Genomic DNA, 17,671 nt, shown 5'->3' on the forward strand with positions numbered 1-17,671 from the left:
TTAAATTATTTTAATGTGGTTTAGGGGCAAGATGTGCAGATACTTCATTTTTGTAAGGTTGTAATAAATGCTGTTTATATTACACGTCATATCTATGCAGTATATATATTAAAAGAAAGCTTGTACTGTACCTTCTTTGACGATATTTATTTTCTCTACCAAGCTGTACAGTAAAGGCAAAATAAGTCACATCTGGTCATTGGTATTTTTACTGTCATCCTATAAAGACAAAAGAGTGTACACATATATAAAAAGCGCCACATTGTGAAAATCAACATCTTGCAGGGTGCCAGCCTCCAGAGCAGCAGCTAGAGCCTGCAACTGTCCTTGTCCTTGTCTTTTTCCTGAGTTTTACTTTTACTTTGCTTGAGTTCTTCTCTGAAATTATATGCAAAGAGGTGTGGGTCTTCATCACACATTTTTCTGTACACATCGCAGAGGCTCTTAAAGTGTGAGATGGAGAGCTGGCTGGGCCGAAGAGTAGGGTCCACGTCCGCCCACTGTAACAGTCTGCCCGTGCTCTCTAAGCGCTGTGCTTCGGGGAATAACATTCTGAAGGGAAGAGAAAAAAAATCAGTTTTACTTAAATTTGGGGAATCAGGACACTTCCTTCTCTCCTCATTTGAAAATGACATGGTTCCTGACAACTGACGCTTGAGGGAGTGGCAGAGGCCGCTGGAGCCTCTTTGGTTACAACACCAGGCACCAAGTATCACCTGCCCTTGGAGGCAGTTCTAACCTGACTTGCAAGGTGTGTCCACGAAGGGAAAGTATTTTCCAAAGCTAAATTAATACATGTATCTTTAAGTTTAAAATAACATCTGCTCAGCTGTATTCTTGTGGAAATATAAGCTTCATTTGCCTCATTTTGATATGAAATTTATACATATCATTTGTGTGAAAAATCTCCAGTTTTGATACTCTATCAGCCTTTCTTGTAAAGTTAAAAAACACTCGATATGAAAATACAAATAGTTATTCCTTTAAGATATTTCTGAAGCATCTTTAAAACTGATTTGGAGTACAGTATTTATTTCAGATTTCATCTAACAAAACTGAATCATTATTTTAAAATGAAGAGCAAAACTGACTACTAAATATTGCAAAGTTACTCCTGGATTGTACTGTCTTCTCTCGAGTCTCAGAGGCTCCACAGAGTTCATCCCAAAGGGCCTGATGTCATGGCCAGTGGAGACTGAGGGTTTCGTATAGGCTGATGGTCCTCTAAACAAGGAACTGCGTGTCCCTCACACTTTCAGGCTGAGGTAACATTAAATCTAAGTTCAGATGCACAGCAAGGGGGACTGATTGATTATGGTTTCTAGTACCTGGAACGATTTGTGGTGTGGTATGACTGAAGGACACCCACAGGTCAAAGTGGGTCACAGTATTTGATCCGTATCTGTACAGAGAACTGTGTACATGAAATGAATGGGGCCCATCACTTAGCTGGGGGTTGCCTTGGAAACACTAGGACCAGCTCTAGGCTCACACCAATTCCAGGATTTCCAGAAGCAGGATATACTTTTTATGATTTGTTTCCCCTCACAAATCAGAGCAATCACATACAGTCGTATGAGTCGAGCTCTGCAGGGAGGTGAGTGTGAGCTGAGATCCAGTTTGTGCTCCACTTGCCAACAGTGCACCCTTGATGGGGCTGCAGCAGTCAGAGGGATGCCTTCATTCTACTTAGCACCAAGATGGCGAGTGGCATCTCTGTCACCAGCTCTGCAACTTAAATCTCTGCTAGAGAAAGGAACTACTTGGTAAGGTAGGAATACTGGCTTAATTAGAGTCAACAAGTGGCAGGCTGAGGAGTTAACATCAGCCATCTGAAGTCCTCAAGAGTGGGTTTTGTGGACTGCAGTGGTTTCAGGATGCAGCTGCCCAGCCAAACCTGAAGTAATTTCATGTGCTAACGGGACACTTCACACCCGCAGAAAGAGAATTAAAATGAAGCTATGTAAGGAGGTCTTAGAAAATGAAAAATAAGTGCCCATAAAGCTGAGCCCCTTTAAACAGCTAAACGTTGACTGTATTAGATGGAAATTTTTAAAAAATACACACACACTTTCTGTCTTCTTAAACAGATTAAAATTGGGCCTATTTTCTGCACTCTCACTGTGGTCACTTCAGGGACCATCCAGGCAGGCAGACCCTACACCACTATGCTCTGCCTGGTTCCCTGAAGATGCCAATGTGCCTACGCTGAGCAGCCACTCCCCGTTAGATGGAAACCCCAGTACAGGGTCAGCGTTAGCTGTGTGATCACCAGTTTTAGGTTGCACTTTTGATAAAACCAACCTGTAAGTGCCATCTGAGGTTAGATTAAGGCTTTGCTTTTTATCAGTGGCAGTCAGGTTTTGTTTGTCACAGGATTTAAACTAAGGGTAATATTCACAGATAGCTTTATGAATCATCATGAAAACAAAGTCCTAAATCTTCTTTAAAACTGACTGAAGATTTAATAAAAACTACTACTGAAAGGAAGAGAAGACATTCTTACCCAAGCCCTCGATGGCAGTATTTCCTTCGGAACTGGAATACATTCTGAACGACTTTTTCCACCAGCTTGAACGGCTGCTCTATCTTGGGCTGTACCAAGGGAGTGAAGTGCACCACGCCCACATCCACCTTCATTGTAAGCAAACATACATCGTTTTGTGGCAGGACATGTGGCATAAGCTGATTAATCAACTTGTCTTCGTAAACACAAGAGGGTGGGCTGTCGAGAGCATGTTTTTCATAAACAAACCTTTCCATGTGCTTCAGTTTCAGCTTCTCCTGGCATGTACCATGTCCCACTTTGGATTTGAGACAATTCAGAGAAATCACAGTGGCTTCGTCTGTTCTACAATGCCACCCACCAGACCCGTGCTTGCTGATCACTTAATTTTCAAATGCAGTTTTACAATGGCCTTTTAAAATCAATCCAAATAATCATTAAAGTCAACAGGCAGATAACAGATAGTACTGGAATATTTTAGTTAGCTTTTGGATGAATAAAGAAAGAAGCTACAGCAGCAGCTCTGACTGTTAGGCAGGACTTCAAAACAGAGAGAAGGCAGACAGCCCCAGGGACCACTTAGTGCTCAACTCCCCAGAAACGAAATCCATTAGGACACCACTTATTTTGAGTTGACACTGGTTAATCAGCCGGACTGAATTCACGAGCGGAGTCTGCACAGCCATATAACTTTCTGGTAGCAACTTTAAATGTCCCAGAAGGCACAGGCAGGACTGACACTGAAAATGGAACCACCAAAAAATGTCACCATTTGATAGCGTTGAAGTTGCCATCAGCTGTGGAGATTCTTTAATTATCAGCAGATAAAACTTTTCAGGCATATCTGATACGAGATTTATACCATGCCTTATTCCGAAAATGGACTCATGGTGATTCACAAGGATACACTCAAAATAACAAAGGAAAAATACTGAAAGTAAAGACAAAGGGAGAAATGGAGTCCAAACAGTAATTGGCCACACAAAAATGCTGACAGAGACCATGGTCTAGGAAATGGGAAGTCTCTTCATAATTGACAAAGGCATCAGTCTCGAGAAATTGTTAAACTTGCTACTCAGACATCACATAGACTCTACTTAGACTAAGAAAGTAGCAATTTCGTGGGCTGTAGTACTGCATTTCAAAAGGAATTCTACTTTAAAACCCCATAGAGGTTATCATTTGCTCTTGGGAGGACTTGTTTCTAAAGATCCTTGTGGCTACACAATTCCTTAAAAATGGCCTGTAATATGTAAGGAGAGCAAAGTGTTTTGTTTGATTTTTAGGGTAGTGAAAAAATAACCATATATAATGTGGGACTTGGTGGACAAGAGAACAAAGTGAAAAGGACTGAAGATGCGCTCAGTCAGGCAGCCTGAACAGGCATTAGGAGGAGCCAGCGGGGTGTCTCCTGCAGTATCTGCCCTGCCCTGCTGGCCAGCTGACCCACCAGGCCAACCCCCACTCCCCTCCTCCTTGAATAATCACTGAGCCTGTCCCCATAGGTTTCAGATTAGCTACAGCCACGCCTACTGGATGTAACTGGAAATAGAAGACTTTGATCATAGGGCTGGTGTGGGCTGGCACATGCTGACAATTTTCTCGGCAGCAGGGTGAGAAATGCCAGTGCAGAGGCCTTTCCACAGCAAAAATGCCCCCCTAAATGTCCATCAGACCCCAGACTATTTTAGCCAAGTTCTAAGGCAGAACAGTAGTTATGAATAGTGATTATCTAACTATAATGTTAAATGCTCTTAATACATTTTAGTAAGTTTTTCGAATTGTATTCTATGTGTGGCTTTACCAGTTTCTTCAAGTTCAGTAACAACTACTTCCTGTAGGACTCTAAGTACTATCGGACTTTCCTTAGATCTTAACAACTCACACCACGGAGCAGGGGCCATTGGTCATGGAGGGGTTTGTGGTCACAGAGAAGAGAGGGACTAGACAAGACAAGGGGCTGTGGAGGTAGACTCAGGGTTTAGATGGGACAGGAGCATGGCTAGAGGGAGAGAAGAAAAGCCTTCACGATAGGGTAGTTCTGGGGGAGGAAAAAGAAGAACTGGTCTATGAGTCGGGGAGAGTGGAAGAAGCTGTCTAAGACACACTATGATGACTTCAGATGTCAAAGACTCCTTCCTCCAAAATGAAATGTCCATCCCACCTTGCTTCTTCCTGATTTGGGACAGAAGAGTGGCTCCGGCTGTTGGGGAGGTTCTCAGCCACTGTCCAGACCTCACCCACCTTGTCACTCTGTGACTCTCCATACCCTTCTCACCCTCTGCACTCACTGGCTCTCATTCTGCCACCCTCCAGAACTCCTCTCCATCCCTTCCACTCCAGTTCTCCCACTTACATGGAGTCAACTCTAATAAGATTTCTTCTGCAGTCACTAGGTGGGATCCAACAGCCGCCCACTCTCCAGAGAAAATAATCTTTTAGCAAAATAGGAGATAAAATTTAACCCCTACCAGCCCTAAGCCCATGAAATACTATAAAAATTTTACATTAAGTTTTAATAAATACTATTAAGACCAAAGGCATAGAGATAGATGTACTCTCCTTCCAGTTCAAAAATTGCCACTTCCAGCTTCCTTAGATTTTTGTCACTTATCTATTTATTTATTTAAAGACAGGGCCTCGCTCTGTCACCCAGGCTGGAGTACAATGGTACGATCATAGCTTACTGCAAACTGGAACTCCTAGGCTCAAGCGAGCTTTCTCTCTTGGCCTCCTGGGTAGCTGGAACTGCAGGCATGTGCCACCATGCCCAGCTAATTTTTAAATTACTTTTTTTTGTAGAGACAGGGTCTTGCTATGTTGCCCAGGCTGGTCTCAAACTCTTGACCTCAAGTGATCCTCCCACCTTGGCCTCCCAAAGTGCTGGAATTACAGGTGTGAGCCACCATGGCTGGCCAGATTTTAAATTTCGGCCTCATCTTTATTTGTCTGATTTAATTGCTTTGAGATACAGTTCGTGTTTGCAAATAGAAACATCTAATGTTTGCTTTATTTAGATAAAGATTTCAAACGCTGAACAAATATAGCAGTACCCTATGTAAACTGTAGCAGTAGACTTCTAAAGTTTGAACACAATTCTGATACCCAGTTAAAGTTGGTTCACATTATAGGTAATAGGTGAAAGAAAATTCCCACTCACAAATAGTTACTATTTAGTGGAGGACTCTATAAAACTCAGTCTCCAAAACGCTCTTTCAGTAATGTTTCCTGCTTCTGGGGTGGGTGGGATCCCTCCTATACCACTTTCTCCTTTCTCCCTTCCCCCAAAAGCACTTTTCAGAATTACTTGGAATGATGGAGCCCACTTTCTCTAGAACCACAGGAAAACTGCTTGGTAACTATGGTAACACATACAAAAATGCTTTTTACTTATAATTGAATGCTTTTTTAAAATTACAACCACTATTTTTTCTTCTTTGAGTTTTAAGTCTATTAATGGGTTGATTATAAAAAAGAAATATAAAAGCATTAGAAGTACTTAAAATATTCTAGTTCAATGTTGCCAGCCCCTTTCCAAATAGTCTATCAGTACACCAAAATGACCTACTAAAGTTTCAAATGAAGGGATTTATAATGAATTTAAATATTTGCCTCTCTAGCTCTACATGTCAATGCTATACCAGACTGAGACTGTTTCTCAATGTTAGCAGCCTTAGCCACCACAGGCCTGGGGCAGATGTCCTAGTTTCCAGGCCAAGGTGTCTAGGACATCACTGATTATCAACTCAGAGCAGCACTTGAAACTCACAAGGGACCTAGGGTAAGAAGATATTAAATCTTAGATATTACTTACTACAATTCAGAACTCTAATCAACATGATGTATGGGGGACAATGAAGAATGTACAACTCAGTTCCTGACGATCATAAACACCAAAGAGCTAAATCACTACCATGTGAAAAGATACAGAAACAACAGTGGCCACTGTCTAAGAAAGGGTCTTCATTCAGCACTCTCATGGTGTTCAAGACCATTAAAGGACAAGGCAGTGGAGAAGAAAAAGGATGAGAAAGTTACTATTTAATCAGCCAAGATGCAGCTGTAACTGGGAGACAAGAGAAGGGCTGGTGAGAAAAAAGAAATACGATGGGGAATAATCTTTAAGCCTTCAAGAACATAAGAAGGATTCAAAGTTCAAAGTGTTATTATTAGGGCAGATTTGGGTAGTCAGGAACAGGAAGCATGAGGCTGGTTTGGAGTACTGTTGCTCCATGAATTAATATAAACGTGTTTGCAGACAGGATTTGTCTCAGGAGTTTTTCAGAGCTTTGCCCTGAAGGAATATGTGAACGTGTTGGTTTGCATTTCAAATGCTGTTGCACTCGGAAGGGCGTCTCTGAAAGACAGTAGCAGCTGTATCCCACAAGGCACCACATTTCTCAGACCTAAAGGTTTGGATTTGCTTTGTAAAGCAAAGCAAATCTGTTAAAAACTACAGGATGAGAGCTGACAATGGAGTGCCCCCCGGAACAGACAGCTGCCTGAATGGCTAAAAGCAAAGCTCTTGTTTGAACACTCTAGACTACCTGTCTCCATTCACAATAACCTAATAAATATGGAGCCAACATATCTTTGTTTGACCCCTCTGTTAAGTGATAAACTTACCTTAGAACTTAGAAGTTAACCTTTGAAAGATTTAGTAACCATTTGTTCACGTAGATAGAATTAGTTAAGGGATCTGTAGAAGCCCTTTGAAAATCTGTTAACCTGAGAGGAACTACCTGTTGTTATGTAAATCTGTTACCCCTGGCAATTAATCACTATTACCTATAAGTTACCATGTAAGACCTCATTTGGGGCTTTTTGAGACCCACAGAGAAGGTCTAGGCCCCCTGAGATCCCACTTTGCCTATAATCTTTAGAAACTTATAAAACTATATATTTGTCTCTGTGTATTCTTTTATTTTCCATTTTTTCTCTATTATTTTCTTATCCCTTGCAACTCTACCAAAGGGACCCAGTTTTTTTGCTGGGAGCTTAGCTACCTCCCCGCAGAGCACCACGTGATGGAACACAGGAGGACAGGGGCTTGGGAGAGTCCTTTTCAGTGTCAGGTGAAACAACAGAGACGAAAGATGACTGCCCTGGGGGTGCTTGGTTCCCCCACCCTCTAGTGTCTACTTACTCTGCAAGTGCCGACACCAAGCTAACGACAGTCCCCTCTGAACATCATAGGCCTCGAGGTTATGACTTCCCCAGGTAAGGAGAACCTTGGTGAGGGTGGCAAGTCATCGATGCCTATTATATAATTATGGATTTTGTAGAAAAACAAAATATTGACAAATGTGAATGAAGATCAACTTTTCTAGAATTGGTTTATTCTGCCTGTGATCCCTATCCTAACCCAATTTAAGAGCAGAATTTCAATTGTAAACCTTAAAATTTTGAAAGCATTCTAGGCATTTGAAACCAATGTGTTCAACAAAGATTGACTATCCTATCAGTACATACATATCTTTCTTTGAAGTTTATAATTTGTGTTAATGTAACAATATTAATTTCTGCAGAAGTTGTACCCCACCCCTTTTTTTCTCCCATAAACCTTTTTTTTTCTTTCTCCTTGGAATCATTAAAAAAAAAAAAAAGAATAGATTTAAACAGTCACATTGTGTTTCTTCTCAGAGCATAAGCAGTAGGAAGAATTGAGGCTGAAAGAATGACAGTGAGCTTAGGTTGCGATTAGAAACAGGACTAAGAAAAGCCCAGGGTGAGGGGAAGTGATGGAGAGAGTTTTTTACTGTGTAAATTATACATGTAAATGTATATATGCATGTATGTAAATTATACCTACTAGTAATAACAAGATGAGTTAGTGTCTCTTGGTCCCAAGAGATGAAACAACTTCTTTCCTCAAGAAAGTGCAAGAGGAACAGGAACTAACAAACATTGGATTAAGGTTTTCTGTTAATCTGGAGTCCCTGGATGATCATGGAGAAAATACCTTTCTAAAACCATGACATTTTCCACAAACGATGACCTTGTGTTTGTGCAACAGCAGCATCTGAAGGTGCCCTGTGCTAACTGTCTAGGCCTGTGCTCCTGCCATGGTTCCTGGGTGTGGCAGGAGTGGCTTGAGGTGGCCTCGGGGCTGCTCTGCTAGGGCCATGGTGGGGCAGCACATGTCTGGCCCCCAGTGTTGCAGATCCAGAGAAACTCCAGCACCTTGGAATTAATCCAGTTCCTTAGAGGTGGTAACAATCCAAACAAACTCACAAGGCACTCAATAAATGCTGCTGTTGCTATTAATATTACTATTAAAAGACACATACATGAACATGGATGCTAATATTTTAATTCAAAATGAGCCATAACTGTCAAACGGACTAGACAGAACATGCTGTCTAGTCAGTACATTCCTTTCCTATAAAAACTACCTATAACTGCAAGCTCTTTTATAATTAAGGTTGTGAGCAAGGATACACAGATTGATAGTCATAATGGCCACTGGCAACAAGCCCAAGGCCGGGTGGCTCACCTGCATGGGTACGGAGTACTGGATTCTCTGAGCTGTTCTGCTATCAGCACTCTGACCAACCTCTTCTTTTGCTACACTATTTCTTTAAATCTGCTGATGCTGTCCTGTTCTGTTTCTGGCCCGAAAGATATTCTGTCTTTTAAAAGGTGAATTCTGTAACTATTGGATCTCATCTTTTACATGCTGCATTCACTAGTTTAACCCACGGAGGTCTGGAGGTAGGGCTCACTGTCCTCCTTATGTATCAGCAGTTATAAAAATCAGTAAGAGAAATGATTCAAAATGATTGCAATTATCTAATTTGGCACAAAATTACAAAGTCCACATGAACCCACCCAGGAAGACGTATAACATGGGCTGGGGCTGAGATGGCAGGGCCAGCTGGGTAGGAGAAAGTCACAGGGAAGGAAGGCAGAGAGGGAAGGCAAGCGGCAGCAGCAGGCTGGACCAGGCCCAGTGGCTGTGATCTCAGACACCGCCAACATAGGAGGACAGTGGAGAAGATTGTCCTTCTCTTCAAATTAACATACAAAGAGAATGCTACAGTAAGACCACAACAAATATAAACTTATGCTATTTGTGAGACTGAAAAAACCAGGTTGATCTTGCAAATGTCACCACAAAATCCAAAGACAGTCTTAATATTCTAAAATAATGTGACGAAAGCACAGAAAACAAATTCTTATGCTTCTTTCTCATTAACACACAGATATAACAAAAATGTTTGAAAAATAAGGTATCGAATAATAGAACAAATGGAAATGCAACCTATAAGCAGACACACATACCTGCTTTGCTATAAAGTCAAATGAACTAGGATGGCCTCATGAGACATTCGAGAACACAAATAAACCAAGGAATATTCATCTTCATTTTTAAGAGTCCTCACTATAATCAACTAATCAACCAACTACTAATTTTAAAAGTTAAAGTCTTTAGGCTAGCCTAAAGCATTATTTTAAAGCCAAAATTACCAAAAAGAGGGAGGAAAATAATGGACTGATTGTGCTCATAACTGATACTGTTAATTCCTTAGAACTGGGCCAGAAGAAAAACATTATTTTAAGATTAGGTAAAATCACTTTAAATTTGTGGGACTGGAACAGGCAACTATTTTATCTTACTCAGAATTATCATTATTTTCAAGGCTGAACAAAAAGCAAACAAGAAAAAAACATTATTGTTTTCAAAATTCAGAACTCCAACTTTTCATTAGAACTAAGCTGGCAGCATTTTAAAAATACAATGACTGGACACCATCCCAGGCAACGTAATAAGAGCCACTGGGCTGGGGCCTGGGCCTCAGGGCTTTTGGAAAGCCCACATGTGCACAGGGGTGAGAATCACAGGTCTAGGGAACAAGCTCAGTTGCTTCCCTGTAGAATCAGTATCATTGCTTGGGGCAGTATCACACAGTCAACTCAAACTCTGGTGATTAAATTCACAGAGCCTTGTGACAAGCCCAAAGCCAGCCCGGAGTCCCTGCTGGGTGCAGCTCGCCATGGAGGCTGAAACACCAGACACAAACTTCCTCAGCCCCTCTTGCAGCTAAGAATGGTCATATGAGCCAGGTCTGGAAAATGAGATATTAAAGCAAAATTGGGGGTGAGGAGGAGATTTTTGGAAACGTTTCTTGAGGAAAGGTTTAGCCACACCCTCATCCCTCTTACTTTCACCAAGGATGTGGCTATGAAATTGGAGCTGGGACAGCCATCTTGCAGCTGTTGAAGTCAAAACAAAATATAAAGATGAATGTCTAAATTTAATGTTTTATTTGGGAAGCAAGAACTGTAATTTGGGGCATATACACAGACCGGGTGGTCTTCGGTATGTCTGAAGAACAAAGAGAAGGTTGGGAGTTTTATTTAAGAGAAATGTTATGTATTGTTCTGAAAGGAAGCTCACTGGCACCAGAAAAGCTTCTGGGAGCTGGCAAGCTCTGATCGGTGAGTGACTTGCAGCAGTTACTTGGTAAAACTGGTCTTAGGGTTACACAGCAGGATGTTTCAGCAGCTGGGCTGATGGAAATTTTAATTCTTGGAGCACGTGCTATGTGCTCTGAGTGCTTTTTTATCCCCTGGCATCCTCGACTCTGACTTAGTTGGGTATGACAAGAATGACCCAATTTGTATAATCAACTTTCACACAGCCAAGGAAAGCCAAAAACTCAGTTTGAAGAACAGAAAGGCAGAAAGAGCCAGGATCCTTGAGAAGAGTTTTAAACCGCAGAACCAGCCTGAACTGCTGCCTTCCAAACACTAAGTGTCCTTATGGTTTAATCTACTGTTAGTTAGATTTTCTGGGATTTGCCCCCTGAAAGGGTTAATTTGTTTCCACAGTTTACAAAGACTACCACAGAAGGAGAGGACTCATTACAATGAGACTTAGAAACATTCTTTTCTAAGCATAGGTGGAGCAGTGCTATGTAGTTATAAGGGCTTCAAAAATCACGATCTTCTGGGCCTCGATCCCATATTCTGAACAGATATAAGCCCAAAGCCCCTTCTCTAAATTTCTTTTCAAAATGCAGAATGTCAAGGTACACTGGAAACACAGACAATAACATTTCGTTTTTTTTTTAATAGATTGAAGATGCCCTTGACTGCATTATGTATATTCAATTATATTTCCAGAATTTATGAACACCCTTTATCTTCAATCCGTTTCCTGTGCGATATTCCCACTGCCATTTACTTAGTTCCATTTTCTCTCTCCTGTTACAACAGCCTCCCACAGAGTCTGTCTTCAGTCTTGATCTCTTTAAATCCTCGACACCACAGCCACAGTACTCTGTAAACCAATCTCACCATGGACAAACTGTCTCATGGCTCACACGGCCTCTAGTGTTGGCTTTCAAAGTCTTTAAGGGAAATGTCAGCCACCAACGTGTTTCCTTCAACCCCAACGATCCCCAGGCCTCTTCTATTAGGGTAGAGGTAATAACATCTCTCTCTCACAGACTGTTACTGGGAACAGGTGACAAGAAGATGAAAGCAAATGCTTTATAAAGTGTTTAAGTTCTAAACAAAAGTATGGCATTATTATTTCTAAAATACGCAGTTAAATTACTGATTCAGAAAGAAAAGACTAGCCTGTCTGAATATCCAGATTAGCATCACTAAGCAACTAAACACACTAAGGGAATCACATGTAATTTTTTCCTGAAGATGGATAAATGAAAATATTTTAAAAAGAAACTAGATGGACTGCTGAGTCACTGGACTCTGCAATAGTCGCTCGACCCAAAATGGACTTTGCATGAGTGAGAAGTAAATGTTTATGTGTAAAGCTACAGAGAGGTCAGGGTTAATTTGTTTCCACAGCTTATGAAAACCACCACAGAAAGAGATGACTCATTACAATGAGACTTTGAAATGCTCTTCTAAGTGGAGGTAGGGCAGTGCTATGTAGTATGGAAGGGCTTCAAAAATCACAACGTTCTGGGCCTCAGTCCCATTCCTGCAACTTACTCATTTTATGACCTTAGTCAATAGTTACTTTTCTGTAGCTTAGTTTTCTTGTCTGCAAAATGAGAATTCAGGTTTGCCTTGAGAATTAAATATTACAGCACCTTAAACAGTACTTAGCGTATCCGTAGCAGCTCATAAATGGTAGATATTATCATTAGCCAAGATGACAAAACTAAAGAGTTGGAAAATTATTTAAAATTCTAGTCCTGTTTAGAAAACACAAATTATATTTCTAGTCATTCAAGTGTCAGTTAGTTTAATCAACATTACTTATACACTTAAAATCAGTTTATGAATTAACTCATTCAAGAAATATTTACTGTACCCCTACTATGTGCCAAGCACTGCTCCCAACACAGGAAAGTCACTGATGAACAAGACAGACAGACGGCCCTGCCCTCATGAAGCTTACACTTGACTTCAGGGGTCCGAGCCACTGTGGGGGCAAAAAGGGGCTCAGAGGCGGCAGAGTTCTTAGAAACTAAATGATTTTCTGGCTGACTGGGTGTTGGGTATGGAATCAAGGATGACAGTTAAGATCTGGGGCCCGCCAAATGGAAGGCAGGGTGTGCCGTTAACAGACATGGGGGACCGTGGGGAGAACTGTCTGGAGATGGCCGGGAGCTCAGTTTTGTGCTACAACAGGTATGAACTGTCCGTAAGTGATGTGGAGTTGACAGATGGAAACACAACTTGGGAGTGCAGGGGACAGTGCCACAGGCAAGAGGTTTAAGCTAAGGGGTCTGAAGGTTTATCTAGAAGTCTCCGGACTGAAAAGATTTCTCTTCAGTGTCCACATCAGCAGTAGATAATAATGTAGATGAACTACATTTCCATTTACTCGTCTTCTTTTCCAGCTCCTTTTTTATATAAGAAATTCTTCCTTGATTAAAGGTCTGTAGTTAATGAAAGTTGCTTCCATTTCAGAAGTTGTCCCTTCTAAAGCAGGCACTTAATATTTTATAGAATAACTTTTCATCAAGAAAGAATAATCAAAAATGTTCTTGAAAATAGAAATGTACATTAAAGCATGCTTAACCCTTCAGCGAGCTTCATTATGCTGGTGGCCAGGGTCCACTACCTGTCATCATCAGCCTCATACAGGTGTGTCTGCACTATCACCATAGCAAAGGGAAAAAGAGGTCAGGACGCAAAAGGGGGCAGGGTTTCTTCTGCTGCAGCAGGGCTAACAATGCTGTTGCTATTAGCACCTGCCAGTCAACTCTACTTTACCCAGTATTTATACATAGAATTGTTTATACAAAATAAAAGTATCATAATATCAAAATTATAATACTATGGCTGAAAAGAAAATCCACAGTTGTTAGATTTATAACAGAGGAAAACAGTCACTTGCTAAATGCCAAACTCAGAAAAGATGAAAACAAACAAAAACAACTCCAGACAAACAGAGATAATTGAAATGTGTTTTATTCATTTCTTTAAAGAAATGACTAATGTCTAACTTGGTTATTAAAAGTTGTAAAATTTAAAAATCCAGCTACAAAATTATCTTTTCTGTATAATGGCTATGAACTTATAGCTTGTGGAATTAAAATTACTGAGGAAGAAAAAAAGCGAGAACCCAAAAAGGATGGTGGTAAAATATGTCTATATCATTATTCATGCTCTACAATCTCATCACATTATTTATCTTATACTTCTTATCACATTATTTTGGTGTAATTTCTTCGCAACATCCTCTGACGTCTCTAATTTATAGAGTTATACTCCAGAAATCTTTCTCAGTGGAAGCAATAACAGAAGAAAATTCAAGGCACTACAAAAAAAACACTTGCAGGTTTACTGATCAGATTCAAAGCATAAGTTGTTGCTGGGTTTTCTTTTTTCATTTATTGAAAAGAATATATTTTTAAACACTTTCTTCTGAATGGTTATTTTGAAAGTTAACAATCTTGAGAATCTTAGTTTCAGACGAGTCAACAAGCACCAGAATAAAAAGACAGGCTCAACTATCACTTGCAAAGCACAATCCAGTTAAAAATATTTCAGACCATATTCTTTCATTTAGCTGGGGACATAAAATAATAAACTATATCTTCCAACATAGATAAAAATTCAAAAATAAATTATAACTGTGACTAAAACATAATATTAAAAGAAAAGAAAGCTTTTTTGTGAGCACCCAAATAATTCCTCCTCTGTACACAGTGACACAAAAGCATTTTTAGCTTTCAGGTTTCGACAAATCCTGTTGTAACAACAACTCCCTCCCTTCCCCGCCTCTCCTTTCTTAATTCTCCCACATCTCAAAAAATGAGATGGAGAACCTGGTATTTATCTTCTAGCACCATCAGCAGTTTTTACCTCTGAGATTTCTATGTTGCCTTTTATTTGCTATTTCAAGTTAACTTGCTGGAGCTTTATAAAAATATTCAGAATCTCTGAAATGAGCCTCATGTATGTGATTTTTCTTCCTCATACTTAACTGAGATTAATTTGAAGACAGCTGACAGAAGGGAGTTAAGGCAGTGAAGACTACTGACAAAAGGTATGGAAAATGAAGTTTCTGTAACGCTTACAGAAACCTAAGTACAGATCTTTAAGTACTATTTACTTTGAATTATAAGTCGTAAATTTGTTTTTAAATATTATTTTTGATATAAATAAGTCTTGTCTGGAAAACTGATTTTACATTTTAATGAAATCTACTACAGACTTTCTGTTGGCAAACAGTTCATAAATTGAACATTCTTACTTTCTGTTCTGTGTGAAATGTGTTTTGGGACCATGAGACTTTTCTCTACATAACTAAGTTTTAACATGCAACCTCTCTGCTTTGCTTGCTTTCACAGTATTTCTCTACCACCACCACAGCCGTTGAAACAAAGTATGCCTTTATTCTCCACCAGACAGAAATTTGGAAGAATAGACCACAAGCTATATTATGCCCACGGCTGGAGAAAAAAAAAATCCCATAGCAATATAGCTAAAATGCAGTATATCTGTATAAAAGGAACAGAATAGTGACTTTCATTTTGGAGAATAAATTCTTCCTACGTAAGTTCTCTATGCAGATGAAAGCATTTGAAGTCCAATATACAACACTATGCAAGCACTATGTTAACTAAGTGCAATGTCATGTTGTTTACACTGATTTTTGCTGTATGCAATTTATCACTGCCAGTACTTGTTAATTATGATAGACAAGCTGCCTGCAGGTCTGAATTACACTGAAAGTTTTAAAATGTATTGGTTAATGCAAAGAAAAGGGTTATAATTGGTAAGCTGAGCATACATTGATCAACATATAAAGGTTATTCAACCAAAGTAGAAAGGAAGGAAGGAAGGGAGACAGAGAGAGAAAACGTGTGCACGCGTGCACAAGCAGATGTTCTTAGGGAATGTTAACAGCAGTCCCACTCTTGAAGAATCCCTAAGCTGAATTGGTCCGGAGGCAGTAATTTAGCAAACTGACTGGAGTTTGAAATGCTAAAACCCAAACTTGAAAACAGCTATTATAAAACTATAAACACGTGCTTAATTTTTTTCTAGAAACTTTAACTTTTGTTCTATTTTGGTCTTGGACATGAAAAGAAGTTTGGAAAACAGAAATGAACTGTACGAAAGCAGGCAAATTCTGAGCACACTGATGTTTACAGATAAGTCTGGCTCTTAAGAACTTAAAATCCTAGGGAAATTTTCCTCTAAAATTGTAGGATTTACATTTTAAGATTATGAACAAAGATAAGACAATACAATCCAGACAGTCCAGAATCTAACATCTTAGAGAATCAATGTTTGTAACTATAGAAAGTTTGTATTTTTAACACAGGCATGGATTAATATTAATTCAAACATTTAACCAAAGCAGACATTAACCTTCTAAGTGAGTTATCTTAAGCTAAATCACTTGCCCTATTAACCCCCTATGGAGTCCTTTTTTTTTTCATGGTAGGAAAGAAGTGGGTGAAGTTAATGGTGCTTTTTGCCTCCATATGAAGCACTTTCCCCAATTCCCAAGGGAAACACACAGGGGGAGGATTTCAGCAGGAAGAGCTGTGGTAAAGGGGGAAAAGATGCAAGGTGACGTGGGGTAGGAAGAGACGAGAGATGGGTGGACACTGCAGACTGGCTGCTAAACACTGTGTGGCAGGGGGTCATTTCCTATTTGAACGTCCCAATCTGAAAAAATAATGATGCTCAAGATTGTATCTGAGGTTTCTTTCAGTTCCAAAATTCTATGAAAATAAATCTCCCTAAGGAAAGAAGAGAAAAAAGAAAAAGATCCAAATAATTTTAAACATCAATTGTCCCAAGATATAAAATAAAAATACTACTAATAATGTCAATTATAAATTATTGAGTACTTTCTGGGGATTAGTTATTGTTCTAAGCCCTTAAAATGTATTAACTTCTTCAACCTTATGATAGAGGTACTCCAATCCTCACCAATTTCCAGAAGAGGATACTGAGGCACTTAGAGGTATAAAGCCAACAACTTACCCAGGTGTTTTGGATTCAAGACCCCATGCTGCCTTTTGTGACATATATATGATATTATACATATGTGAAATATATATGATAAAGCCACTGTAATATAGCATTCAAAATTAATTCAGAAAAACAAAAAAGCCAGTACTGCAGTTATTTCAGAAACCCATACGTTTTTCTCAAAGAAGGCAGTTAAGTACTGCCGGCTGGACTAAATGGTGGAACACAGACAGGAAGATGGAATAGGAAGTCTTTTTGCTTCTTAAAAACACAGCCAAGCCACAAAGTGGGTGCAATGTTTTCCCTTCTCTTAAAAAAAATTAAGAAAATAAAGGGTAAAATTATTTTTGGTATCCTTTTGCATACAACTAATGACGTGGTTACTTCTGGAATGTATTTTTGAGATTTGCTGAGACTACTTCTGAACTGTTCAGAATAGCAGGTTTTGCAGTAGATTGCTTTGTTTGCTTGGGTCAGGGAATGATTCTGTTTCCAACTAGAAAGGATCTCACATTCTCATAAGCAAAAGACACTGGCTTAATTTTTCCAGTTTTGAATACCAAGTACCTGAGGCACTAACGGAGGTAAGGATTTTGTAAAAGGATATAAATTAGAAATTGGGAATAATCATGCCAGTGACTTCTACTTCTTTCTATTACTTTCCTTCTCCCTTAATTGATTTACCTGGGTCATGTGCCTGGCACATGGTGGGTTCTTAATATAGATTTATTAAAACCACTTCTT

At 39.6% G+C, this 17,671-nt stretch overlaps 2 protein-coding genes across 2 annotated transcripts in view; one reads left to right on the plus strand and one right to left on the minus strand.

The window, feature by feature from the left end:
- Nucleotides 1-135: 135 nt before the first annotated feature.
- TFB1M (transcription factor B1, mitochondrial) overlaps nucleotides 136-17,671 on the minus strand; it is a 71,188-nt gene continuing 53,652 nt past the window's right edge. The window contains exons 6-7 of the mRNA XM_012646834.1: nucleotides 2,507-2,634; nucleotides 136-552 (exon numbers count right to left, since the gene is read on the minus strand). Coding sequence (XP_012502288.1) covers nucleotides 309-552; nucleotides 2,507-2,634 — 372 coding nt within the window. The 3' untranslated portion in view covers nucleotides 136-308. The remainder of the gene's footprint in view (nucleotides 553-2,506; nucleotides 2,635-17,671) is intronic.
- Nucleotides 6,657-17,671, plus strand: part of CLDN20 (claudin 20) — a 12,457-nt gene continuing 1,442 nt past the window's right edge. The window contains exons 1-2 of the mRNA XM_012646835.1: nucleotides 6,657-6,718; nucleotides 7,504-7,726. The gene's annotated coding sequence lies outside the window, so the exon portion shown is untranslated. The remainder of the gene's footprint in view (nucleotides 6,719-7,503; nucleotides 7,727-17,671) is intronic.

This window comes from Propithecus coquereli, unplaced genomic scaffold (genome assembly GCF_000956105.1).
Source record: "Propithecus coquereli isolate 6110/MARCELLA unplaced genomic scaffold, Pcoq_1.0 Scaffold25, whole genome shotgun sequence".
In the NCBI taxonomy this organism is placed as follows: Eukaryota; Metazoa; Chordata; class Mammalia; order Primates; family Indriidae; genus Propithecus; species Propithecus coquereli.